This window comes from Amblyomma americanum, chromosome 6 (genome assembly GCF_052857255.1).
Source record: "Amblyomma americanum isolate KBUSLIRL-KWMA chromosome 6, ASM5285725v1, whole genome shotgun sequence".
NCBI classification, from domain to species: Eukaryota; Metazoa; Arthropoda; class Arachnida; order Ixodida; family Ixodidae; genus Amblyomma; species Amblyomma americanum.
The window spans coordinates 55170107-55197435 of NC_135502.1; the positions used below are offsets into that span (position 1 = coordinate 55170107).

The following is a 27329-nucleotide window of genomic DNA, read 5'->3' on the forward strand; positions in this document are numbered from 1 at the left end:
GAGAGCACACGCAAGGAAGTGTGCAAGATACGCACATACCTGCTTTGAACATATTGTAACATCCTGGGATGCAGAGAACAAAAACAGGAAGAAAGCAAAGGAATATTTCTGAGCAGTTGTGTATTAGGAGACTTATCGTTTTGTGGATCCCTGCATAAATAACCGAAACCTGGGTGAAAGCATTAAGTCAGGTGACCACTTCATGATGTTTAGTCATTAGCAATCATTATGCATGCGCAACGCCTACGGGACTCTGGCAAGGAATGAGCGTACTGCGCCCAGTTGACATAAATGCGACAATTCGTGTGTAATTGCAGTAGTAGAAACCTTGGTTCAGGTTGTGCAATCTTCGCATTCCACACTGCGTCGCGGGCGCACTACAACTTTCTAAGTCAGTCTTTCTCTGCAATACAGAAATCTTCAGCATTTGTCAAGAACAGTGCAGTTGGAAGGAATACTTGATATTAAAAAAAAACTGCGTGAAAAATGGCGTGAATTTATTAAACCAAAGTATAGTACATTCCAACATCGGTATACTTTCTTTACCTGTGTGGTCAGGTAAGTTTACGACTGCAATATCCACTGAAAAATATTCTAGAATATTTCAGCCAAACATTTGCTGATATAGTAGCGTAGTGCATAAACTTTACACTCAGGCGATCATCGTATGAGTTTAAAAGCCCTTGGCGTCTAAGTATGAGGTTCTAGAATAAAGTAAAAGTACGAATAGGACCGAATTTCTAACCTCAGAGCACTGTAGACATACGTAACATATTCACGTGTAACAAGGTTGGCGCACTTGAAAGAGATTAAAAGCAAGGTCATAGGTGCAACGTGTAATTCGCTAGTGTTTTAAGAACGTTAGTTGTTATTCCTCACGTTCCTCGATTTCTTGAGGTCTGCTACCGGGTCTGCTACCTTTGGCGTGAAATTTTCTGTCCGAGGAATTCAAGATGGCGGTCCCCATAGTAAATCGATATAGCAACCGCATTGGTGATTGATTGGTGACGTCATTAGTATATCGAATTTGTGATTGATTGGTTAGGCCACTGATTTTGTGACGTCATAATTAACTAGTCACGTGACTGTGTTTAATCGCTTACAACTCAGTAATTATTGAGGCAATCATAAAACAAATTAGATTTTTGGAATCGTTAGAGGAGTAGAACATGTGTGATGCTAATATTAATTAATGAGGTTAGTATTTAGCTATGGTTAGGCTTAAATGTGATTGCTTGTAATTAATTAACCGATGACGTGATGGTCTAACTAATGGCATATTTGTAGAACATGTTAGACACCAATATTGTCTGATTATGCTCATATTTAGTTACGGTTAGGCTTAACATCACGGCCGTGACGTCAGCACTCAGCAGCTAACAATTTCATACCTTATGGCGACCGGGCACCCACCGCCTTGAGGTAAGTAAAAATGGCCCTCCAAAGAGTCGAAAAACTTTTTCGGCCCATGGTAACCCGCCGCATTGGCTCAGTGGTTAGGGTGCTCGGTTACATATGCGGAGTACCCGGGTTCTAACCCGACCGCGGCGGCCCCGTTTCGATGCAGGCGAAATGCAAAGGCGCCCGTGTGCTGTGCGATGTCAGTGCAGCTTAAAGATCCCCAAGTGGTCGAAATTATTCCGAAGCCGTCCACTACGGCACATATTTCTTCCTTTCTTCTCTCATTCCTTCCTTTATCCCTTCTCTTATGGCCCGGTTCAGGTGTCCGCCGAGATGTGAAACAGATTCTGCGTCATTTCATTCCCCAGCAACCAATTTTCAATTTTTTCAAACTGGTCAAAAATATCTGACCTCAAGACGGTAGACGCCCGCTCGCCGTAAGGTATGAAAAAGTAGCCTAATCACGTGGTAATACATCGCATGGACGACAGAGTGCGCTACCAAACAGCCAACGCTGGTTACTTAAACGTCTTCCAGGCGGTGGCGGCATATTTTTTCTTCTTTTTCGTTCTTTTTTCTGACGTGCCTCCTAACCCCCTTCCCCATTTCCCTCTGGTTTCCCTGTCGACATACAGCACTGGCTTCAAGATTTGAACAAAAACTTCTCCCCATTTTTACATTGCTAATATGTCTTTCAACGGTTGTTCCCTCTGTGTTATTACGGCTCATGTTTAATAAAAATTTGGCATCAGCTTCACTTATACATTAAAGCAAGCATAACAAGTAGCAACAATTACAGGTGACACGACTGCAGATGGCAGGCCTTAAAATACAATTAGACCCTCCCACATTGAATTCAGCTGTCTGCATGCTCATTCATCTGAACTTTGCGTTCCCAATCAGATCCGTGCAGAAGACGCGTCATCGCTCGACCGTACCCAACCTCCTCTTTCGGCGTCGCATTCCAGCTGAGCACTCGGGCGTTCCACGCATCAGCGAATTTTCCGCGTGGCGGAGCGCCGACGTCGCGCTAGCAGCGGCGATTGCGGGATTGCTCGATCCTGGTCGAGGACGCACGTCGCCCGCACATGACGCGTCTTCCGCCGTCTCTGCCTACGCTGTGAGCGCGCCGATGGCGCCCTCTTTTCGTCGGTGACAACTCGGAACACTTTCGTGGCTGGTGTAGCGGCGAGAATGTTGCTGCAGCAGCGGACGCAGCTAAATGGCTCTATCACTGCGCTGTGTGGTTTGCACAATCAATGAAGAGAAGTTCGTTCTCGTTTCCTTCTCAGCTGCCGCTTTGTTGTAACGAGGCATGTTACTCAATGTCAGTTGTGCGTGCAGGAAGTTTTTCAGCTCATTTTGTAGGACGAAAACACTATTAGCCTCCTAACCCTCAAAATCCGTTGGAGGTGAAGCCTCTGAGATAGTCACGAAAGGAAAGGCGCATAACTGGCTCCATGGGTCAGTGGACACCTCAACCGCACTTTGAGCTTCGTGGCCATAGAGGCAGAAAGATGTGCGCTGTTGTGTTGGCGGCGTTGACAACTGTGGCAGAAACGCGGCACTGGAGCAATAGGCCGCCGATGTTCATTGGCGTGGACAACGTTGTAGACTAATACCCCTGTCACACGAGCATTTCAAAGGCCCTCGAATCGAAAGCCTATCGACTCAAAGGCGATCGAGCGCTGCTACACGGGCAGTTTCAATGGCCATCGAGTCAATAGTCTATCGAGTCAACGGAGCAGCGCGGAACTCCATCGAGATTTCGAGGGCCTTCGAGCGCTGCCCAAGGTGGCTAGCGTTCTTTCGAGCGGCGCAAAGCGCACTTTCGCACACGATACATTCGCGGTACTAAACCATGAACAAACATTATTCGGCTAAAGTTTAATTCAAGCAGTCTGTAAAATAATTATAAAATGGTATCAGACTGGTTTTGAGAGCATTAAGCTCAGTAATGTTGTGTTGCGGTCATTGCGTTGCTTGCTTACTTTGCGTTGACAACATGGCGGCGCCCTGCCCGCCCGCTTCACATCGATAACAGCTTCGTCGCTAATCCCTCAAAGCAATATCGTGTTCTAAGTGGTTGTATTCGCCTTCGATTTCCCCATTCTTACCCTCGCATAAAGTTTCAAGAGACAAATAGCTCTTGTTTTTCAGATATCAAGGCTATTTCCCAGGTCTTAAGCCTGACGGAGCAGCGCTAAGACGCAGTTGGGCTGGATTGGTTTTGGCTCGTCTTGTATTAAAGTGGCTAAAGCAGTGTCTGCATCTGTCTGCATCTGTCCGTCGCGTACGTGCAATTAAGAGGGGTTTTAAACGACATGCGCGTATGCGTGTATTTCAGCATTCAGTATACACTTATCAAATATTTTTGTTATTTTTGCAAAATCCAAAGTAGCGATTGTGGTGCTGGTGTAAGACACGAGAACCACTTCAATGGTTATTGACATTTGCCGTTTAGCAGCTACACACCTCTTTCGAGTTCGATGGCGATTGAGAATTTCGAAGGCTCTCGACTCGATGGCCATTGAAACTGGCCGTGTGACAGGGGTATAAGTTGATTCTGAGAAAAGGAAAGGCGCATTACCGGCTCCCTGGGCAGTGGACATCTCAATTGCACTTTCACGTACGTGGCGATGATGTCCACATTAGAAAAGCCTTGCTTTCGCACAATACTTCGTGCTTAGCAACGTTAAACCACCAGCTATTATTTGTATTCTTCGCAGTGGAAGCTGTAAAATGAAAGTTCAAGGGCAAAACCCATTTGTAAATGTCGTCGCCGTCAAAAGTGTCCCGTACCTTGTGCTTGGCCTAACTTTGCCAAAACAAACAGAGCAAAGGGTTCCCTCCCGGGAAAGGCATGTCTACGTTCGTAACCATTCCGCGTCCGTGAAGCCAGGCGTGACCGGGCGGAGGGGGAGGGGGCACGCACGGGTAACCCGCACGGACCGCGCCTTTCTGTGGACAGTCATTATCGCATACCAGCGAGTTCTAATTTTCGGCACTACCACAAGTGTGATTTCTATTAATTTTTTTTAATGAACATCTTGCTTTTCCTCGCCGCGACGTGTGTCTGCTTGTCAGATTATTCAGCTTCTTTTTTCCTTGTGTGCGGCTTGGGAGTTGTAATATTTTAGACTGCTTGTCGCTTTTATTTCTGGGAGGATGGCGAACTGCTGCGACATTATTCAATCACTTCAAGCTGGGTTTCTGTTCGCCTTGTGTGTTAAAAGCACTGAGCGAGCATGCGTGCGTGCGTTCGTGCACATGTGCGTGCGTGTAGATGTGCGTGTGCGTGTCCATGGGTGTGAAGCTAGGAAAGGGCGCCGTTTAGTTTAGCACATTGTGCTATATATTTACGCTTTTGTAGTTCTTGTTGCCGAGTGTTTTTTGGCCTCCAGCTTTTTCTATTTTTTTGCGGCCACGACCGGTCGTCTCACTTTTGACATGTTTTATTTTTATAATCGTGCTCGTTTCTATATTAGGACATTGGCACGCGATTCTGGCCAGCCTGCCCTCGCTGCTGCTATTATGCATGAATTGAGTACACTAAGCATTTTAACAGTTCATATCATCGCGTTTCACGCTGGCTCAATTCACCGTGTTTGTCTTTAAAGTTAACTTTCCGGTATTTTTTTGTTTATTACACTCGACAGTTGCTGTTGTTGCAACTATGATACGTTCTGGAATTTGGATTAGTCATTCAGGTGTTCGATTATGTAACTTACAACGGGAACTCACCAACTACCTCTATTTCCAAGATTCAGCGCAAAGCAATGGTAATTTTTTTCTGCTGCAATGCATCCAGCATTAAAACTTGACAGGCCACAAATAGTTTCATTGATGGATGCTACGAGGTTGGCAGCGCAAATTGTTTGCAATACCAGCTCAGCGATTTCGCAAAGGGACGTACGAAGTTTGATACAAATTGAAGTCTTGAACTCAGATCATCTGAGTAGTGACAGAAATGTCTTCTGTGGATAACCCTCTGTGAAAGTAGAAATTATTTTAAAGCTACATATGGTGAGTGCTGCAGACTGGTGCACACTAAAATATGTGTATATTTGGCGAAAGAATTTATGTTTTGAAATGAATGCGCATCATGAGCCTCAGGATCTCTTTTCTTGAGTACTTCAAACAGCCACCAGTGTTGCTTGTAAGTGCCATGTTGCTCTGTCTTCCCGAACAACTTCTCGCGAATTAAAGAATAAATAAAAACATTATTGAATTCGTCGAATGAACATATCATTAATTTAACTGCCACCTGCCATGATGGGCAGTTACCTCAAAATCTGATGAGCAGGTTGTGATGATGTAACAAGGTCAGGTGATCTAGATGAACCACCTAGGTGGACAACCTACGTTACTTGAGTGATAATTTTTCGCTCACTCCGTCGCCGCCGCTGCCGCTGACAACGACGACGTAGCCCGGTTTTTTCCGCTGATAAGGACCCCTAACGTTACGCTTTAAAACACACCCTAGTTCGTCGGGTAGTCAAGGCGTAGCACTCGTTCGACCGAAACTTGTCTTAGTGCGAAAGTTCTATTTAACACGGTCCCAAGGAAGAACGTTGTGTGAGGCCCGGAGTAAATCATGTAAGCTCGGGTTAGTTCGGAGCAGCGTCGCGCCAGCTGTAGCCAATGGGAGGAGGGCGTCGCGCCAGCTGCCGCCGAGTGGAGAGAGGCTCTGAGGATGAAGAGCGAGAAACGCGGTTGCGTGCACATACATGTCTACTCGTCTTAACTACGTTAAAATTCTACCACTCTTTAAAGTCAACCGATAACTGATCAACAAATCAAAGCCTAAGCTGCAAGATATCGAAAAAACGGTGCAAGTTAGGTCAGTAACCAGGATGACGTCATTTGTCACAACACCGCTGCACCGCAAATGACGGAACAGGACCAACTGCGCACGTGACCACACGGACATGCCCCGTGGCAAGGCACAAGCGCAGAGACGGGCTAGGAGCAGAACTCACGATCGGTGCGCCGTCTCCGGGCGTCCTGGCCTCCTGGGGCGAGCGGCAGTTCCTGGTGATCGCCGATGCGATCGACGAGGACACCGAGGTGAGGCACGCCGCCGAGTCGGACTTTGAGGAGGTGTTGTCGCCCGTCGAGGCGAGCAGCGCCACCCTGTCCTCGTCCTCTTCTTCGTCCTCCTCCTCCTCCTGAGGCTCGTCGTCCTGCGGCTCGGTGTCGCTGTCCGGCTGGTGTGGCCAGGTGCCCCATGTCTGGTGGCTGAGGATGGGCAGCTGGCACACGAAGCACAGAGAAGACATGCACCGCGCGCCGCCGTCACCGGCGACCCCCCGTGCGGCCACGCCACGCGCGCCACCACGTCATCGCCGCCTCGTCGGTGGCTCAGGGGAAGGGTGACGGACGCTGCTCTTAGATCTACCCGGTCGTGCAGCTCTCAAGGGTTGTGCGAGCACCCGGCAACCGCTTTCGCGATGAGTCCGACTTTGCTTCTGGTTACGGGTCGCTCGAAAATGTGTGTCTCGAGTCTCGTCAGCCTGCGAGAAATGCGCCGTAGCCACAAGAGGAAGATTAGAAGCGGAAGGACGTGAACTGCGCATCAATTTCAACAGCTGGGCACGTATGTACATCAATACAAAAACATAGAAATTGGATGACACAAGGCACGATAAAAGACATCACCTCTGCGAAATCTGTTGTTTTTTGTGGCATATCTGTATTTTGTTGCGCCTGCACATATGTGGCGCTGATCCCTATCCGAGTTATTCCCCGCTAGCTTGGTAGCGACCAGCGACTAGAGCGATGCAAAGATGGCTTCGCTTCTTAATTCAGTTAAAATGGATGGAGAAAATTTTGCAAGCTGCGACTAGTAGACTGTTTACCTTCGAAAAAACGAAGCACTCCGAAAGCTATCACATTTACACAGGCAAAAAACGTAAAAAGGCAGTTCAATGCGCAAACGGCTAACTTTGCTTATGTAAGCAGGAGGCAACTGATATGCATAAGCCAGCAGCGAGCAAGCTTGCCATAATACCAAATATCAAATAAAATTTCCCTTATAAAACCTGTCCTTGTCCCTTAGTATGCTTAGCAAGCATTTCTAGGTTTAGCTTCCTAATATTACCTCAACAAAAAAAGTGCAAAATCTAACTTTGATGACGGTTCTTACGAATGAATTTCAATTTATACCTCTTCTTAAGGGCTTTCAAAGCTACAGATGCTAGAAATCAGAAAAGAATATTGCCGTCAGCGAGCAGTCACTTGCAAGACGACATCCATTTTCTTGAGCGGCTCTAAATAAATCACTGGTTTGCTGAAGAGCTTTTTTGTCGTTAAAGATACTTACCTGAATTAATTATGCATCTTTATATCATCGATATAGTATGTAGTCCGCACAACATTCAAACTGCTCAGTTCACCATCCATCCTTTTTTTTTTTCACGCATCATAAAAGAAAACGGAGAGAAGTATGTTGATGCAAAGCAACCTGACAAAAGCCGAAATTATAGATACAGTTGGTGGTTGGTTGGTTCTGATTTAATAACTGCTAAGGGTCCCGTTTGGACTCAAGATATTAAATTTATTTTTGGAAATATGACGGAGTGCTTGAAGCACTCCGGCACGAGTTGGCCCGGCAGTGCACTGCCTCCAGGATCGGCCGGGGACATATTAGCGCTCACGCGTCTTTTCTTATTTCTCCTATCTTTCGAATCTCTTACTTTCAGCGTGTGGCAGCGGTTGTGGCTCAGCTTGAGGCAGTGGGCAGGCCCGTGCACTTTCCTTTTCATTCTTCCTCACAGCAATAGCAGCATCAGCAGTATAGATACGCATGATAAGCGCAACACTAAAAGATATCTCATGAAAAATTTACGTATGATCAATTGAATTGATGCGGAGGAAATGGGATAGCATTCTTTTTTCAGTCGCCAATCTATTCCAATTCTGGTTCTATTACACCTCTGAGTCCATTGTATCTCATCCCTCAGTTTGTTATAATTCTAATTTATATTCCAATTCCGACTAGGCAACTACGCCAAATGTGTCACATTGTTAGATTCTGGCCAGTTTTCTTACCAGTACCGGCGCAGTGACGCAGCGGTTGAGCAATGTGCCACTGCTCTGGCAGGTGGCTGTCTCTGTTACAGCCACCAGTGGAGATTGTGAGACCGAGGTTGCTCTCCCCGATCAATGCGAGAAGAAATAGCTCCCATGAGCCTCATTTTTGCGCATACAGTTCTTCGGGAGGCTTTACACTTTGCACGTAGGCCCAGCTGCTTTTACGCAGATATTTTTCCTAGTCATGTTCATTTTTGCTGATTAATTCTTCCTTCGGCGCCTCTCTCCTCTTGTTTACAAATGAAAAATAAGAGAGCTGATAGGGCGAGCGGAGAGGAGGATGGTGGACGGGTGTCACGTGTAGAGAGGTAAATCACCCGACACAGTCCCTAAGAAGTACAGGCTTCACACGACGCCAACAGACGATCTTCGCCTTCATGGCCCTCGTAATGCTATCGCATTCAATGCAAAAACGCGCTTCTAATTACACGCGAAGATATGCAGGTTACCCCTACAATAGTTAAGGCAAGCTATTGTACTGCCCATAATAACGTATGGCAATTTAATAAATACTCCGACAACACTGAACTGCTAGCGCTTAATTCACTACTTAGCATGACTACTGGTTACGACTCAATGCGTTTCAGACTAATCCCCTGAGGTAGAATGAATTTGTAATAATGGAGCAGTTACTCATAACATCCGCCCAAACGCTGCCATAGAGCCGCGAAGGAAAGCTTTAAAGCTTTCAGCGTAAGTGTCAGGTATAGTCGCGTCAACTTCCCAACGTAAGCCCAAACTCACGCAAATACAGAAAAACAATAAAACCAAGCAAAAGCTCTTAAACTTTCAACGGCCTGAGTGAGCAGTTAATTCCAAGCTGCGCGGACGAAAAAAAACGCGACATGAACTTCTAACACCCGAGATAAGCAGAAACCTAACACCCGCGGCGTGGTTTCTGTATATACGACAAGAATGACGGAATACCACTCACGTAGGAAAAAAAATTACGCGTATATTTACATTAAACCACCTCTTACCGCAGCAGCTCGAAGATTTCATCCAGACAACTAACTCTCTTTTGAGCACTAGAGTGGGCACATCTGCTTCAGCAGGATGCAATAAAACCCTCACCTCAGACGCCAAAGAAACAAAAACGGCAGTCTTCGCAAGCGACGGAAGAGATTCATATTTCACGCGAACTATTCCACGCATCCAAGCTGTTGCTTTTCCACCGAACTAAACTCATTTTACTTTCCGTGAATCACAAAGAAAAGAAAATAGAAGAGAGCTCGAACGTACAAGCATCAAGTGCCTTCTTTTTCTCATTTCAGAAAAAGAAACAAAAAATTCACATCTGTGTTTTTTTGCCACATTTACTTCACCTTATTTCTATTCCGCGCTTCTTGTGCCCTGGAGGTGCATAGGGTATTTTTACGTGGGCAGCGTGGCCCAAAACCCAACGCAGCACAAATAAATGTGCTCCTCACAGCTCTCGGCTCTCTGAGACGAGCATCGCTAGTGCTGGGCAGAGCGCTTCCCTCATCTTGCCACGTTTCCTTCCTATGCGCGCTATTCCCAGAGCGCGAACCACGCCAGAGATATCAAGAGAGCAACACAAAAAAATAATAATATAAGGTAAAAACACATGCCGGTGGGCTGGCGAAGTGATCCAGTAGGCCGCACCTTTTGTTTACCCAAGGGCAACGCTGATGGCGTTGGGCACGCGCGTACAAGGCTGAACCTGGCACGCGCAAAGCCCTACCTCTGATCCCCTTCGTTCACGTCCCCAACTCAATCACTATAGATCCGCGTCTTTTTCTTTTCTTCATTCCTTTGCGCTTAGAGCGAGACGCGCGCAAAAAGGTGAAACGTGAACGCAGTTCCTGTTCCCCTTTGGCATCCATAGAATCAGGAGTGCGCGGGGAGCTCTGGGATAGCTGAGAGGGGAGCAAAGGAGAACGTGGGGAGATCTGGAAGTGGCTTGGGGTGAAGGAGGACATCTGCCTAGTGGGGTGGAGCAAAAGGAAAAAGAGCAAGAAAAGAAAAAGGGGGGGGGGGAGAGAAAGTGCGATGCGATGCGCACGTTGATTCTAACTGGCTCAGAAGCTTCGCCCCTCGAGACACGTGTGGCGTTCAGGTGGCATCAGTGTCTCGGCTGCAGCTCTAGGGATAGCTACGAGCTTCGTCAGGGGAGGTGGTCTGCCATGAGCGGTGCATTTTGGAAACAATCCGCCGTGTTTTTTACTCCGGTGTTTTCTGCCCGCTTGCCTCTTTATTCTTTTTTCTACATGGCCATTCTTCATGTACCACCGACCAAGAGGAAGTAGAGATTCGAAGTCGATATATACAACTTACTAATGCGGCTTCTTGTAAAACCACGAAGTCTAGGAAACCAATTAATTGTTTTTTTAATTAGTGTACCGAGTAGAAATATTCCCACTTTTTGGGCAAAGGTTTTAGCACTTATCAGTGATCTTGTTGCCGTAGAAATTTTACCACCTGCAGCTATAATTAACAGGAGGTAGCATTATTTATGTTTCGCTATTATATTGAAGGTCGAAAACATGTCACATTCGTCTCTCTAACCTAAGTATCAAGAGTCCGCATGAATAACGATGCACAAGCTACCACATAAAGGCTTTATACAGACTCCAGAAAAGAAGTGATAACGGTGCAGCAGATGCTCTAGTTCTCGTTTTTCTGCTCCATATGTCAGATGCAATTTTGTGGGCATGTAATTACTGAAAACCGTGCCTAGTAATTCTGGACAAGCACACTTTTCAACAGGAGGATATCCATGAACTCAGTGGTTCAGATGTCGCAAAAGCACACCATAACAATTAATATACATGAAGATCCGCATCGAGACGCTGTTTGTTTTCTGCTATTTATTGTCAAAAATGCACCTCATTGGTTTTTGTAAACGGTCTAAACAACATAGTGCGAGTGCAGGCACACACTTTAAAAGGAATATTTCGCTATGCATCGGAAGATTAGACCATTCAGGTCAATATGTTCATAACAGTATCCTATAATATCCCACAAATGTCTCTCGAATAAAGGAGGTGTCGGAGAAAGGTGGACTTCGCTTTCGTTGCGAACACCTTTAAAGTCTTCAAAGCAGCTTAGGGATTATAGTGAATAGATACCGTCGACTAGTGACCTTGACAAACTTTCTCCAGCTCCTGTGATCAAGGCTTGAATTGTGCGAGACAAAAAAAAAATACAAATTAGAATTAGTAGGGACAACTACAAATTGAGCACTCCCGGCTTTCAACTTCTTCAGATTTCGTCTCCTTACACTCAGGTTTCCAACTTCTTCTTCGTCAGCTGCCGCTCCTGCTCGTTCGTCCTTTGTTTTCTTTTTTTTGCACTAAATGCCCAAAGGTCAAACTTCGTGTATTACACGCCCAAGTTGGCGAACAAAATAACCGTTCCCTCTTTTCTCGTATAAGAGGAAAACCAGTATAGGTGACTCTTCTATGAGCATAGCCATCAAGACACCCAGTCCACGCCCTACTTAAGAGCAGCATAAACTAGCCTAGTTTTACTTACATTGAAGTGCACTGCATCGAAACGACGTAGGATAGCAAACTGAGGATTTCTGAAAATAATGTTTAAGACAGAGCGCTGCTACAGGGTCGGATACACAGCAGCCAGTGAGGGGGGTGGGGGGGGGGGGGGCGATTCTGTTTGTTTTCAATTTCGACGCTTTCTCCATCAATCGCGGATTTCAGCTAGGCAGCACCGAAACATCATTGCAAAAAAGCGTCAGGTTACCCGCACAGAAAGCCAAACCCTAGTTGAACTGCGCGCGTCCAATTGCCTTGGTGCTCTATGTTCAGAACAGAACCGGCGTAGCAAACTGCACCTTCGGGGTCGACTTCTTTCACTCTTCTCTCAATGCCTCCTTTTATAGAACTGTAGGAGACCCTGTTGGTGCACTGCCGGAAATAAAGGAGATAGAAAGTTTCACAAAAGCTGACCCCTCTCTCTCCCTCGCCCGCATCACCTGACCATCGGTTCTATTCAACCGCCAACCCTCTGAGGTTCCTCATAAAGGGTCCCGGACGAGCTGAGAAATCTCATTTCGCCCGCACCACGATCGCCGGCTACCGGTGGCTGTTATCCCCTAGGCTAACTCCTATACCGTCCCTTTCCTCTCCTCTTCGTTCCTTTTTTGTCGGCGTTCCCCCGTTGAACTCCATACCATTGTCCGGCACGGGTGGATGGCGTGCCCCGGATTCTATAACGGACCGCGGCGGCAATTCATCTTCCTCAACGGACGGCCCATTCTTGTAGGCGTCACGGTTCAGCGCCTCCATCACAGCCTCTGGGCCTGGGCACTCTCGTCACCCCAGGGCACGACAATCTGTACGCTGCCCGCATAGCCTCGCTTCGTTGGTGGCGCGCTTCCTTCGCTTAGCGTGTCTTCACAGATTCCAGAGTGCATCTTCATCCTCCTCTCCACTGCATCACACCTCATCCTCACTTCCTAGCAAAAACCATGCATCGTTGTGGCTGGCGAACCTGGCTTCAGCCAATCATGTGACGAATTCACAACGCGGTTCGTATATGATCCCACACAGTTCGTCACTGGCCGACGCCCGTGTGTCCGTCAATCTTGACACGTCAGCCACGGCGCTAGCCAATCACATGACGTTTCCTTACAGAAAGAGCATCACTATTCACTGCAGCAAGAGCTCCTGCTGTACTGCACAGTTCTAGTGACGCCACGAGTACAACCCTTCTTTTCCAAACTCTCTCCTTCAACGCTCCTCGTTCAACGTTTTCTCACGGTGCTCCTGGAGGGCATTACCTGCACGCCGTTGTTGTCGGTGCGCTGACGCCTTGTAATGAGAGAGGGCATCAATTTTCTTCGCTTCGCGAGTGTTTGGTGTGTGTCGCCATGTCTCTTGCAAGGGCACAGGCAGTGATGCATTACATGATTAATGCCTTGCACAAACAACGGGTCACAATTGTCGAGCGCCCATGCGTACGCATCAAAATACGCCCGAAATCACGAAGAGCCATTGTTGTCATACAATGGCGCTTCTAAACTCTTCCTTTATGTTTGCAGTTTTTGTTTTACTGAGGTTTCATTTTTCTGGTCCGGATTCAGGACTGCAGCGAAAGTATCGATTACAAGGATAAAGTACAAAATCTGCGCATACGGTTATGAATGAAGAGTCGCAAGGTTCCTCCACTTTACAGGAACATGAGCCTGAGGCAACAATTGCATGTTTCTATAAGTTATTAGGGACGACAGAAGCGCAAGGGAGTACTCCGTAAACGAATTCCCCAGCAGCCCAAGAGAAAGGTGCCATGACTGTTAGACATAGCCGCTATTTAAACTGTCTTAGTTCATGAGACGGTCCATGCAAATTTACCTCACTACACTAATACTACAACCTTATTAAGGTCAAGTGTTGGTATTTTTTTTTGTTATCGATAATCACTTAACAATCAAAGAGGGTAAGAAAAGCCTTGGGGGTATGTAACATAAAACTCCGCACAAGCATTACTGGAAGCATGAAATAGGAGGCTTCATTCAGTTTTTCTACGAATTAAAATAGCCATAGCAAAGTTTTTTTTTTTTTTAGAGACAAAGCCTCGATCCTAGAAATCATTTTGTAACTTGTGTTCCATGCTCAAACAGACACAACGCGGCTTGCAGCGCACAACAATATGACTGCTTGGCGAAATAATAAGTAGGAATGAGAGAACTGTTTCACAGTTTTGCTTTTTCTGTGCCATTTAAAAAATAGCGTGGCCGCTTACTTTGGCTGCCGTACAAAAACCAGTTATTTAAAATTAATATTTAACCAGTAGATAAATGTTAGAGTGCACTTCGACAATTTTTTCGGAATCAAATTTCTTTCAGTTTCTTTATTCAGCCTGGTATTTTGTCGCATGCATTACCATTCACCTCCTTAGCATTTTCATACCCTCACTAGACTTCCCCACTTTTGAACGTTCTGTCAAAAGTCACGCCTGATGTAGTTGCAGCTGCCATTTGGGAATGCAATATAGCGTTAGAGAAGACTGGCGTTAGTGCTGGATGCAAAGATAGCAGTTAGACGACAGGCCAGCACATGTGTTCTTGAGGCTACGTGGCTTTGACGGGCACTGCTCAAAGTTCAACCAAAGAGAAAGCCACGTCCTCGACGAGAAGGGTTAGAAGAGATCTGTAGCAGCTAAAAACTACTGCAGAAAACACTCTGAAATTGGCCGAATAAAAAGAGAGGACTTCAATGGAGTTTTAAGTCAAGATACACCTACTCGATTTTATATGACACCTTCGGAGGTTCGTACTGACAATCTAATTTTTTCGGGAGAAAAAGAGATTAACTAGATGTCTGTAAGGTCCGGAGTACAAAAATTGAGAAACACCGAGCCTTACTTTGAAATACAGGACTTTAAGTACACTAGTTATCTTGCAACGACGGTCCGTCCTAGGTCGCAGTACATATAGTAGAATGGTAGAGGCGGAGTTATGAGTATCTCTTGACGGAAACGGTCCTATCTGCGCAATGCTTTTCTGCGACTTTCTGAGGCTAAAGAAAGTGATACTTTCGCGTGGTTTTTCCACTGAAAATGTTCCGCGAGAAGAGAAAAGAAATAGCAAATAGCACCCCCCTCTCCCTCTTTTCTACTTTCCCTGTAAGTCCACTGCAGGAAGATGGACAAAGATGTTTAAACGTGACTTTGTATGCAGCCAACGTTGGCGTGGGTATATGCTCAGCAAAATGCGTACCCGACTTTATTAGATATAAAAACCAAACCTGGTCCTTTTTTTTTCCTGGTGTTACAATAAGAAATTCACCGTCGTTTTTGCAGAGTGTTACCAAACACAACCCCTGCGCAAAAATTTCTAGAAGTCAAGAAGCAAAATAGTGAACTGCTATATAATGTGCATAACATACTCCCACTGACCTACACGAAAAGCAGTCTACGCAGGGGCAATGTTTTTCCCACCACCACGCATCAGCGCCATTTGAATTTCAACTCACGTCGAGGCCCATGTAACGTCTGTGCGTACGAGCTTTTTGTTCCTCCTCATGCGCTCGTGTCCGTCTGCGTGCGAGGAGAAAATAGGCAAGGATCATCTGTTACGCTGACGTGGCCAGGTTTTTTGATCTCCTTACTTCCTGACTGAATACGAATGAAGGCGAACGGAGCGTGCATAAGTAAAGGGGAAGCTGTTGGCACAAAGCGGATAGCGTAAAATATCATTTTTAACTTGTTACTTTTCATTTCGCCCACTGTGGTGCCGCACAGACACGATGGGTGCTACTACGCGTGCTGTGAGGGCGACGAGCTGTTTTGTTAGTCTAGACCAGCGATATGTTTCAGCGGTAATAAATTAACTAAAGTGCGAATACACAGAGCAAGTCGCGATCCTCAAGTCAGGAAGTGTATAGCACGTGCAATTCAGCAGTTTTGCTGGATGATCTGGTTAAGAGCTTTAACTCGACTTCCTAGTATCGTGCGGCCTAAGGCTCGCCAATACTCAATGGGCATAAAATATGTGTCTCAGTAACGTATCAAAACCCGGACACTTGCTTTCGGCACGTTGCTTATTCTTTTTTGATGCATGTTTCGCAGTCGATTAGGGTTAATACGCTATGAACGCAATTCTCTCTTTGGAAGCCAGCCCTGCGGTTATCATAGAACACAGGTAGAAATGATTATGTTTTGACACGTCTAATTTTATAGCTTCGGCTTGAGAATATAACAGTAACTGTTTAAGCCTACTTGTGAACAATAAACTTGTTTTTGAAACAACATAATTTGAGGCGGGTGATGTGACCTCTTAAAGGTGTCACGCTACGCCAACAGCTTCCTTAGTAAAGTAGTGAATAACAGTGAGATAAAATAATAATGCGTTAATGAATAATATTAGTGGTACAGTATTTCGGCTAACCAGAAGTTAAGTCGTTGGCGTCGGAAGGCGGTGGAACTAAAGGCGTTGGAAATAATAAGGTTACTTTTCCTACACCACGAGTGCTGTGCATGAAAGCACTGACGGAAAGAAACATCGAATGCAAACTCAGCATGCGAAGCGGCTGCGCTAAGATCATCCTGAGGTGAACGGGCTCTGAAACTTAATAAAGTGCAAACGACTCATGGCTGAAAACATTTACAAACTGAAGTCCGCTTTCACCCGCGACCGGTTTGGAACAGAAAAACTTCGATACATACAAACAACCGATTTCCTTAACTGTGAAATAAAGGCTACACTAAGAGAGGAGGTAAAAAAAGGATAAATAGGAAAAACCTGGGACGGCCAGCAATCGAAGAGCAGAACTTTGAAGTGGAGGGGGGGGGTGATGAAATAAAATAAATAAATAAATAAAACGTCGCAAGAAAATAATTCAGACAGGCATCACGTACCAAGCGGCGCTGGCGTAAAGTAGCAAAGCGATAGATCCGGCGCGGTTCTCGGCAGCGCAAAAGTGAGCGCTGCTTCGAAGCAAGTTCTCCCAGAAATCGTACTACGGGCTCATCTCTGGACGTCCCTCCCGCTTCCTGCAACGTCTGGCGTTCGCACGATTGCGCCCACGAAGGCGCAGCTATATTTCAAATTTCAGAGCCCGTGGCCGTAAATCCCGACCGGAGGAAGAAACGGGATTTCGCGCCGCTCTACTTTGTTCCAGAGGGCGCCACACTCGTGGCCAAAAAAGAAAGAGAAAAACGATATATAAGAAGAAATTCTGGATAGCATGCTGAAATGACGCACGTAGAGCTAGACGAGGCTTGCTTCCGAATCTTGGCTTTGCACTCTATTTTAAGGGGACGAAGGGGTACAAAGGTAGAGAACACAAAGCAGGAACTAGGAATCCCGAGAACGGAGTAAATAAGCCAGAAAAAATAGCGCGCTTTGGAGATGCGGCGCTGTGAAACATGAAGTCCTTACCGCCCAAACGGAAGTTCTCACCCACGCAAGAAAATACTGCCGAGGCGTAGACGCTCTGCGTACAGGGCCTTGCGCGAGGTGTGCGAGAACAAAAATTAAAAAAAAGTAAATAAAATCCCGCGCCGTGCCAAACTTCGCAAATAGCCCTCTGCCGACGTGCGGATGTTCTACGCGGTGCGGATGTTCGCTTGTTTCTTTCCGTCACGACGGCAGTCGGATCTCAGGCAGCCACCGGTTTGTACCCGATGCACGTGCGCTGATATTGCTTAGAGAAGCCCAGAAGCCTCCCTGGCAGCTCGGATCTCTGCCGGGCTCTGTGCATACCGCCCTCGTACAGAAAACAGTGAAACGAGATTGTGACGGAAGACGAGAGGAAAATAAACGGCGTCAAGCCAGGTGCTGGCCTAGAGATATGCAGGTGTTCTGCGCTGGAATAGCTAGCCAAATACATAACTAAATATTCCGCGCATCCCAGTCTCCGCCGTACACTTTTCCTACCGTGCCCATTGGCCATCGCAAGCCCGCTAACGTTGGAAGTGAACGCCGATTTAAACGCTTCGGCATCTTTCTTGACCATGCCGCGTCAAGTGCCTTGACGCTAGAAAACTATTCGTTTGTGTTCTTTTTAGTCTGTCTTTTTCCTCGCGGCCAGGATTTTTCAGGGCACGTTCGTTCAAATTTTATCTAAAAACATTAGTTCTGAAGTTAAAATTTGATACTAAGAGCAACGCTCTAACTAAGTTGATCTTATTAAAAGCAGGCTTAATTACCTTCATTTTCATGTATTGCGTTAACTATTAAAAGCGATCGCTCTTCAGCGAAAAAACTTAGAAAAAAGTCCACAAAATGCGTACATTTTCCGAATGTAGAAAAATAAATGAAAATGATGTGAGTTTTTGCGCAGCAATAAATGCCGGCATCGATTATGTTTCCCTTGGTGATGCGCATGGGACTCTCCACACGCACAGAAGCTGCAGATGGAGCATGATTTAAGTAACATTGAAATCCAATCCGTAGCATCCAATCTTGAATGCCGTTTGCTCGCTGGGAAGAGATACAGGTAGCTCGATGGTTTATGGCGGTTTAACGTCCCAAAGCAACTCAGGATATGAGGAACGCCGTAGTGAAGGTCTTCAGAAATTTCGACCACCTGAGGTTCTTTAACGTGCACTGACATCGCACATTATACGGGCCTTTAGAATTTCGCATTCATCGAAGTTCAACCCCCGCGGCCGGGATCGAACCAGCGTCTTTCGGGTCAGCAGTCAAGCGCCATAACCACTGAGCCACCGCGGCGCCACAGGAAGTTCGAGAGCCAGCGCATTCATGAGCAGTGCATAAAAGGAAAGCCCACTACTTCAAATGATGAAGAATGCTTTGAAGTAACTTCTCCCAAAATCAAACAAATTAAAAGATTAACTTCATTAACGCTCTGCATTTGTTCACTTTGTTAATAAAACCTCAACTTCGTCCGGATTAAGAAAAGAAATCGCATATTTTTAGCTTTCCGGTGGGAAGGAGCTAAGAATAAAAAATTGGAGGAGAGACTTAAGCTCCGCCTTGAGGTTATGGCACGATAGAGAGAATGGGTTGTAATGCCCACGTATGCAGAATCGGTCATTCTCTTCCTAAAATTCATAAATTCCTTGGAGCCCTCATGCCATTCCTGACGTAGTGGTGAAGCGGTTGAGCTTGTGCGACCCAAGTTGCTCTTCCTGAACAACCTCTCTCAGCCAATCATTAATTTAACTGCCACTTACCACGGTACGCAGTTTGCTCACAACTCGGTGGGCTGACTGTGATGGCGCCCCAAGGTTACGGGACCTGGGTGGCCCACCTGCCTCCTATGGGTTGCTTCTCAGGGTATTCTCTAGCGATAGCTACATTACGGTAGCATTTCGAGCCTTCAGCGTGGCGGCGCCGTCACGCTGTCCCGTGGTTGGTCACGTGGTCCGGAGCAGCAGCAGGCGGCGCGGCGCCGTGGCTGATCACGTGGTTGGTCACGTGACCAAGTTCCACTCGGCCAGCTGTAGCTATCACGTCACTCCACGTTTAACCAGAACTAAACCACCACCATTTTTTTCGTTTTTTTCCCTCGTGGTCACCTTCTTGTGGATAAGAAGAGAGGGTGAGGAGGAGGAAGAGTGCGTGTTCAGGTTTCTGATAAGTTACTACGGTTAACCATTCATGGCCTTACCGCAGCAGTTTTTTTTTTAGCACACCTTAGCAAAGCATTCTGCGGTCGTCACTGAAATTCCAATGTCAACTAGCAGGGAGAAGACGGCGAGCACAAAACTACCAACAGTAAGCGAAGACAGTTCGGTCGCAGACGTACCAACCAAAGAACGCACGTACAGTCGCGGACAGAAGAATGCGGACCACGCTTCGGGACTCAGTCTTTTTTGTCAGCTTAACTAGCAAAAAGTAATAGATTTTTTTACGCATGCGCAAGTAATATTCACTTTTGCCATGGAAACGAAGGCAACAAACATTTCTATTTTCGTTACACAACGCAACAAGAGAGTTCGAACGCGAAAGCGTGATTCACATGATTCTGTCCGCAACTGTACATGAACTGTGGGCGACAACACGCTTCATAAAAATCTTTTGCAGTAGCTCCATGAGACAAAGTGCGTGCTTCTTTATTTTAAATCTCCCTAATGAAACATTCACAGGGGCCACTCTTATGGGCCTAAGAAAAAACTTCAAATTTTTCAACAAACCTATACGAAAGCACAATAGCATGGTAGCCACTTGCAAACTTCATGAAATCCTAATCGTGCTCATATTGAAAGTATAGAAAGCAAGTATAGATAAAGAGGAGGGGAATTTGTTTCATATATCATGCCCACATTGTTCCAAAAAAACTAGCATTCGTGTCTGTTTTTACGGTTTGAACAACTGCTGCTATTCGTATAAAGCTGAAGTCTCTGACTAGGTAAAAAAAAAACACACAGCTATGGAAGCAAACAGTGCATCTTTACCCGCAGGAATTGTTTCCTGGATGAGATTGCACCACAGCTGTGTACACGAGCCACTGAACACGATACTGTGTGGCTTTTATCACAAAGAATGCCTGAATAGCACAACTAATAGCCACTGCCTTCTGTGCTAATACTATTGATCTTATGTGGCTTCAGTAGCAAGGCTTAACAAACAGATCTTTTATTTTTAAATTTATATGGGTGAAGCCGGGCTGATTCAAGCTATCCGATGACTCGAATTAAATTGTAATTATTTCGGTTTCTGATGCTTATAGATATAAAGCAACGCAAAATTTTATGTGCTAAGGTCTAATGTAAAGTGTTTGGAAGAACAGGCGTACCACAACAAACCACTGAGCGGCTTATGTTAGCCAAAGTTTTCTTAAACCGCATAAAATCCGCCACGCCCGGTTCCTATGAATGACGTCATGCGCAGCTATCTGCTTACGAGAAAATGAGACGAAACTCTGGAGGAGAACTCGCGTTATACTAAAATCTTCTCAGGAGACTCTAAACATGTAGAGTTTTCTTGTGTAGCTCTCGATAGGCTCTGGTTTAATAGTAAAAAAGAAAGAAAACAAGATATTAAAATTTCGGTTCTTTAAACTCTGAAGAACGCATTTGAAAACAGAACGAAACACTTCATATTTGTCGAGGGCATGTTCACCAATTCTCCAACGTGGAATGCTCTTCCCTAAGTTTTTTCATGACTATCGAATATCTTTCCCTTCGCTCGGGACTAGTTACAGGTCAAGTAATTTTTTTAAAAAAAAACGATCTGCGCTCGCGCTTGAGCTAACATGCTTACATAGGTGCTACAAGCAATCAATAATATCTCAGTGCGAACTGGATTCCTAATTTATTTGTTTGTTTCCCTCTACAAGCAACAAAAGCTCAAGCGACTTGCAACTTGGCCCACTCAGACAGTGCCGCTCCAACGCCGAATCGTCGCTGCAGAACCATGTAGCACGCTCTTAAGCGGCTTACCAGGCGCGGATTGCCAACGTTCTCGCAACCGTCATCGGCAAGTGTTCCCCGCCCCAACGTCCTTTCAAGAAACCTCGAAAGCCGACTCTTAAGCGTCGGTTGCGTCGCTCTTCCCAAGGGTCCCCAGAGGAGCGGGCGGGATAAAAAAAAAGTGATCTTGTTAACGTTGTAGCGCACTCCCTCAAGTCGTCTTTATGGCCTCAGCTCCCACGACTTGCAAATGCGCGGCGCCTGGGCACAGAAATGGAAACTCCATTTTGCAACAAATCTCTATGTTCCACACGCGCACTTGCGACTAAGTTGCCTCCATATAAAAAAAAATCAATCAATTCAAATTTTCTCCTCTTGCCGCTGCAGTGAAGCATCGAGAAAAATAATGCTGTGCAGTAAATGGCATTACAGGTTGAACGAGATACAAGCGCGCACAGAAAGGCAGAGGATGTTGTTTTCACCTTGACCCGCCACAAGCTCGTTGGGTGCGCGCGCTGTGTGTGTGCATATTTGTGCATGTCAAATATTCTACGGCACGCAGCAGTAAAATTGTGCACGCTTGCACGTGCGTGCGAATGCGTGCTTCACAAACCAAGTCGTTTTGCGAAGGATACTATTGCAAACTTTCGTACGTACGACTGAAAACTGAACGACGGAACTTGGGGGCTCGCAACCTGTAGGGCGCACGCACACCGAGCCCAATGCCAGCAGTCATTCACACAAGCAAGACGCGATTAGAGAACTGGTCGCAAAGACAGGCGCGGAGCTAGTGGATGGATGCTTTTCAGTACGTACCACTCCGCGCTATATTACTCCCAATGATTTCCGAGACGCGGCGACGTCCCCATCGAAGCAGCTGTGCCGTTCCCAGCCAAGTGTCGCTGCCTTCGTCCTTGGCAGAACAGTCGAGATGGCACTGCCAAGAAGCAGCCTCTACCGCTCTCTCTCTGTCATCGTGCCTACTTCTCTCTTGTATGCCGCGTCACCAGATTTGTTTACCGGCCGTCGACTCAGCGGCAGCCGGCTTACCAGATTAATTCTGCTTCGCCTCAGATGCCAAGGACGCGGGGAAGACGCGACCCAAATTCACAGAGGCTTCTCGCGGCTTCCCTTTTCATCGATGCACCAGAAAAGAGCAGTGGGCGATTAATAGAAGGTTGGATCCTGTCAGCTGCTTCCCTCTGCAACCGAGGAGACTGTCGTTATATTTTCATTTGGGGCATCCTTCGTCGCTTGATTTCTTTTAAAAAAAGCAACTTAGAGAATATCATGCACAAAAAAAAGCACTGAAGACCATACGATGTAATGCGAAAAATCTGCGTTAGAAGTATTAGTTGTACTTTTCGCTCTTTATATTGATCGCCTTTCGACTGCGTGAATTTGATTTAGGCGTCGATTTTTCGTAACGCGGCTGCGTGGGCTTCTGGTGGACGGCGTTTTATGGAGAGTTGAGGGGAGTGGTGGGTGGCGTCCTTCAGAAGGGTGGATGTGAGTGGGTGGGTGGAGCTCTTGGAGTGTGGAGGTGGGTGCGGGCGGTGGCTTCGGACACACAGACAGCGGCATTTTCGCCGTAATGAGGACTATGCTGCTAACGCGTATACTTCGGCTAAAAGCCTTCTGAAAACATCGCACTCATTTTAGACTTTTGGTTAGCATTTTTTCAACCTCTTGACGGTCAGTCAGTCTCCAAATGATAGCTAATGAAAAGGCTATACATACATTTGTTTCTTCTGCAGAAGCGTTGAGAAGCGTGTGTGCTGGGATGCGCAAGATTAGTTATCAATGTCGTGTACTTTGCACATCTTAAGTCATTTAAAGAGAGAGAGAAATAGCTCAAGATTTCAACCCGCAAGGAAACATTTGTAGACGTACACTTTGGGTCTGGTACGCTTTGGCTTTCATTTTCAATTAAAGAGGCAAAAATCAAAGATTCAAAAACATACCATACCATACCATACAATAACATACCATACTTAATCATCATAAATCTATACCATGCTACAACCTACTTTGCCTGTGTCATACCACACCACGCCAAAACCATACCATACAAACCCATGCTATATAATTCCAAACCAAATCAATCGATATAATACCATACTATGCCATACAAACCACACCATACAATATCGTACATACCTTTTAAAGCTACAAATATAATCCCTAAGACCGCGCTCAACAGTGCTTGAGGCGTAGGCACTCAAGCCTACTGACTACTTACTCTCATGTACAACTAAAAAAGGACTTCCCACCTACGTTCCTTTACTGCTCAAAGCAGCGAATGCCTTACTCGCACGCCACACTCAGGGTCTTTCCTTTACAACTGTCATAGAAATTTTAAAGATAGAGATCACACAACGGTAGAGCCCGCATCTTATTTGTCGTTGGACCACAAGTGAGCCTGCATTATGAGTTAGTTATGGCATCCTCTCTCTTTATGCGACGTTTTCGACAGAAGGGACTGTAATCAGGGAAATCTTCTTGCATGGCTGCTCTTGATAGTCAGATACCTGCATTTTTAACACGTTACGTTAATTTTAACAGGGAATCAGTTAAGAGGAGGCCACTCAAGCTGCACTTACTCGAAATAAGTTTTTTTTTATACTTCCTCTGAATCGTTCATTTTTCGAGTGGTACTTTTGCGGCGGCAGGAAGTTCTTAGTTCGCGACATCACTATCAGCAACCCATTACTCTGGGCCGACATCACATCCCGTAGCCTCAATGTGACCAGTGTAAATAAATAGCTTGGGGCCAATGCAAGTTTTGATCTGTGTCGACATAAAATCACGCGACCAGGTCCTGATCAATCATAGTGTATTTTACTCAATAAATCGTTGCTCTTTGTTCGCAGGCATTAACACGTCAGGTGACCACCCAGCGATAAACTTTCTCACTCAAGCCAATCAATTATGATTTGAATGCGTATTAGGAGCAGCCTAGCGGATTGTATCTGAATCTTCGCTACGAGAAAGCCACATAAAACGAGCTTTGCCTCGAATGAAAGTGCAGGGCCGGTGTATATATCGCTGTCATTTCTTTAGACAGTAAAGGCGAAAGGTCATGATCTTTGTCCCTTCAAGATCGGAAAAGTTCTTCATTAAAGCCGGCTGAACAAACGAAAAGCAAACTTCCTGCTCTCGCTGTGTGGGCTTTCAGAGTGGAATCGTATACGCGAATGGTTGGGCGTAAAGGTCCCAGAACGTAGCCTTCACTTCAACAAATGCCTTGCCACCACAATCGCGAGGCTTCTGAGTCTCATGTCTATAATCAATATCTCATTTATCCTCATGTCAATCTTTTCCACCGCAGTACTGTCGAATAGATTACGCTATGCCATTAACGTGTTCTTTAAAGAGACACAATAATTGGCAAACGTTAACAGCCTCAAAAACAAACCCGCCCCCGAGGTGCGTAGGGATGCTCTTACGCAGCCGCGATGCGCCCACACAAGACAAGAGCGTTTTGAACGAGACATTTTTTTTTTCAGGTGGAACCACACACAGAAGTCTTACAAAAGAGAAAAAAATAGGGCATCGAAATACAGTTCAACGTGTGCTCCCCGCTCCCAGTCGCTGAAAGCATGATGCCCGAACAATCTCGCGTTTAAGTTTCGATATTAGCTAACCGTGAAGAGCATAGTTTCATCACTCGCGACTGTTCGTTAGTTTAAATGGCCTAGAAATGGCTTTGGCAATTAGCATTTGCACGAAATAACTGCAGTAAATATATCCAGAGGCTGCAAGAATATACTTTTTATTCACATTTTTCCACCCATTACGTATTAAGGAACACCTTTTCCACGCCCTTTTTCCACGACGTAAAGAAAGGCTCCGCGTTTACACCTTTTCTCTTTTAAAGACAGGTAGAGCGCAATGAGCAATGCACGTTCCTCGAAGCGCTCTTTAGGTCAAATTGTAAAGATGAGCCGGCTAAATGAATTAAATTCATAATACCCGATAATGGGGAAACACACTGTTTCGCTCAATTCCTTGCGGTGTATGCCAAACTGCGCAGCGTTTTTTTTGTTTTGTTTTTTACCTTCAGAGCCCGCATGTTCGATTTATACAGTGCGCACGAGTCCTCCTACGCCCTCTTCGAACTGACTAACTCGTGACCAGAAAGCAAATAGCTCGTTCACAATACAGTTTTCCACGCTGTTTGCGAACGCCACCCCGTGCCTAAACTACACTTTAATGAGACAACCGTATATTATTAGCTTGCTGGAGAGTTATAACTGAGGGGCCGCATCCGTGTGACACAGCCAAGCGTTCTGAGCCAATCCTTCATGCAGCAAAACAGCATTGGTGCGAACGGATGCCAACAGCAGTGCTGCCCTAAACGTGAGAAGAACTGTGCATAGAATTGGGATTTGATGACTAACAAAGATTCAAAACATAAATAAATCTCTGCCTCTAAACGTGCGTGGTCCTGCTTGTAGTCTTTCAGCACGTCAAGTTTTTCTCTGCTACTTTAAAAGGGTGTACACTTTCAGTGTGCGCCCTGTGTAACCTCATAGCAATGGCATAAGGGCACGTGAAAAACGTATCCCCCATTCCTCTGCTCCATTTCTTTCTCTTCCTTTGTTCCCATTCTCATGTGCACCGTAGCATACTGGGCGCCGCCTATAGTTAACATTCCCGCGTTTCCGCTCTTCAGTTTTGGAGCGAAAGCACTACTTCACGAGGTCAAACCGGCTCAACGGTTTGTGCGATGCTTGACCTTGAGGGTGACCTTGGTCAAATCAGAAATAAATAAGTCAAATAAATCTTGCCGCGACTGGGGTTCAAACACAAGGCGGTGCGAACAGATCAGCTTCGCTGGCCACTCAACGAGAGCACTATGCTATCGTCACGCCTCGTGATCACGCCTCGTGTTAAACTGCAACACACTCTCGCCCTGTGCACTGCACATCGACTTCTTCATAAACTAATACTACTATTGGACCACAGCGGTGTCCAAGTGGTTGAGCATCCGCCTCGTATGCTGGAGGTGCGGGGCTCGATCCCCAGTGCCGCCGGGTACCCACCGGTGATACAATGGGCACATGCTTTCCCCTGGTCTGGTGCTCGGCTTATTTAGGGCGAAATTCTTGGGAAATGGGTCTTTGACCCCACCTTGAGAAAATGCAAAATACCTTGTGTCATGGCGCTCTTTGGCCATATATGCCCTTGCGCCATAAAAATCTATCATCATCATCAATACTACTCTAAACTAATGTTAGTGCTCTGAGCTATGTGGCAGTAGTGACAGAAAGATGTGCGCTGCGTGCATTGGCTTGAACAACGTTGTGGCAGAAACACTACACTAGAGCAATACGCGGCACCGGAGCATAAGCCACCGGCGTACATTAGATAAACTGGCACTGGCAATGAAAAAGTTGAAGATGCACATAACAGGCTCTCTCGGTCAGTGGACACGTCAATGCCGCTTTCAGGTACGTGGTGGTGGTGTCGACTGCTCTCCGGTACGCACCAGCGCTCACATCTTTGCTACCTCTTGTAACCAGTCCTTACTACCTCTTGTAATCAGTATTAGAAGCGTCATAAAAAATTGTCGTCGGTGATAAAATTCACTGATTGGCTGCAGAGAAATGACGTCACAAGATCAGATAATTCCAGCTGGATGGAGGAAGGTAACATCACTTCAAGCAAAATCAGCAACAGCTTGTAATGTTACCCTATTCCTATTGCCAAAACAATGTAATTAGGTATCTCTGTGAATTTTATGTTGCTTTTTAGCAAATTCCACAAAAATTATGTACGAATTCTGTCATACGGACTCGCAGATTCACGGAAAAAGACCATTATTTTTCATTCTCATAGTTCTTTGTTGCAGTGCCAAAATATCTTCGCACTTATCTACTCTGCCTTGTAACTCTGGCCCCTTTTCCTCGCGACTTTGCTATTTAATATTCATCTCTTTTTATCTCTGAAGGGACAGGTCATTCCGTTCAATACTATTCGCAATTCCTGTTCTTTAATGCGTACTGAAACATGCTGGCCTGTTC

At 45.9% G+C, this 27329-nt stretch overlaps 1 protein-coding gene across 2 annotated transcripts in view; it reads right to left on the reverse strand.

Moving 5' to 3' along the window:
- rsh (Rap GTPase activating protein radish) overlaps nucleotides 1–27329 on the reverse strand; it is a 396216-nt gene that overhangs the window by 144131 nt on the left and 224756 nt on the right. Inside the window, exon 2 of one of the 2 annotated variants that reach the window (XM_077626927.1) lies at nucleotides 6384–6917. In XM_077626927.1, coding sequence (XP_077483053.1) covers nucleotides 6384–6683 — 300 coding nt within the window. In that variant the 5' untranslated portion in view covers nucleotides 6684–6917. Of the gene's footprint in view, nucleotides 1–6383; nucleotides 6918–27329 lie in introns of those variants that run through there. The other variant, XM_077626926.1, reaches the window with a different exon arrangement.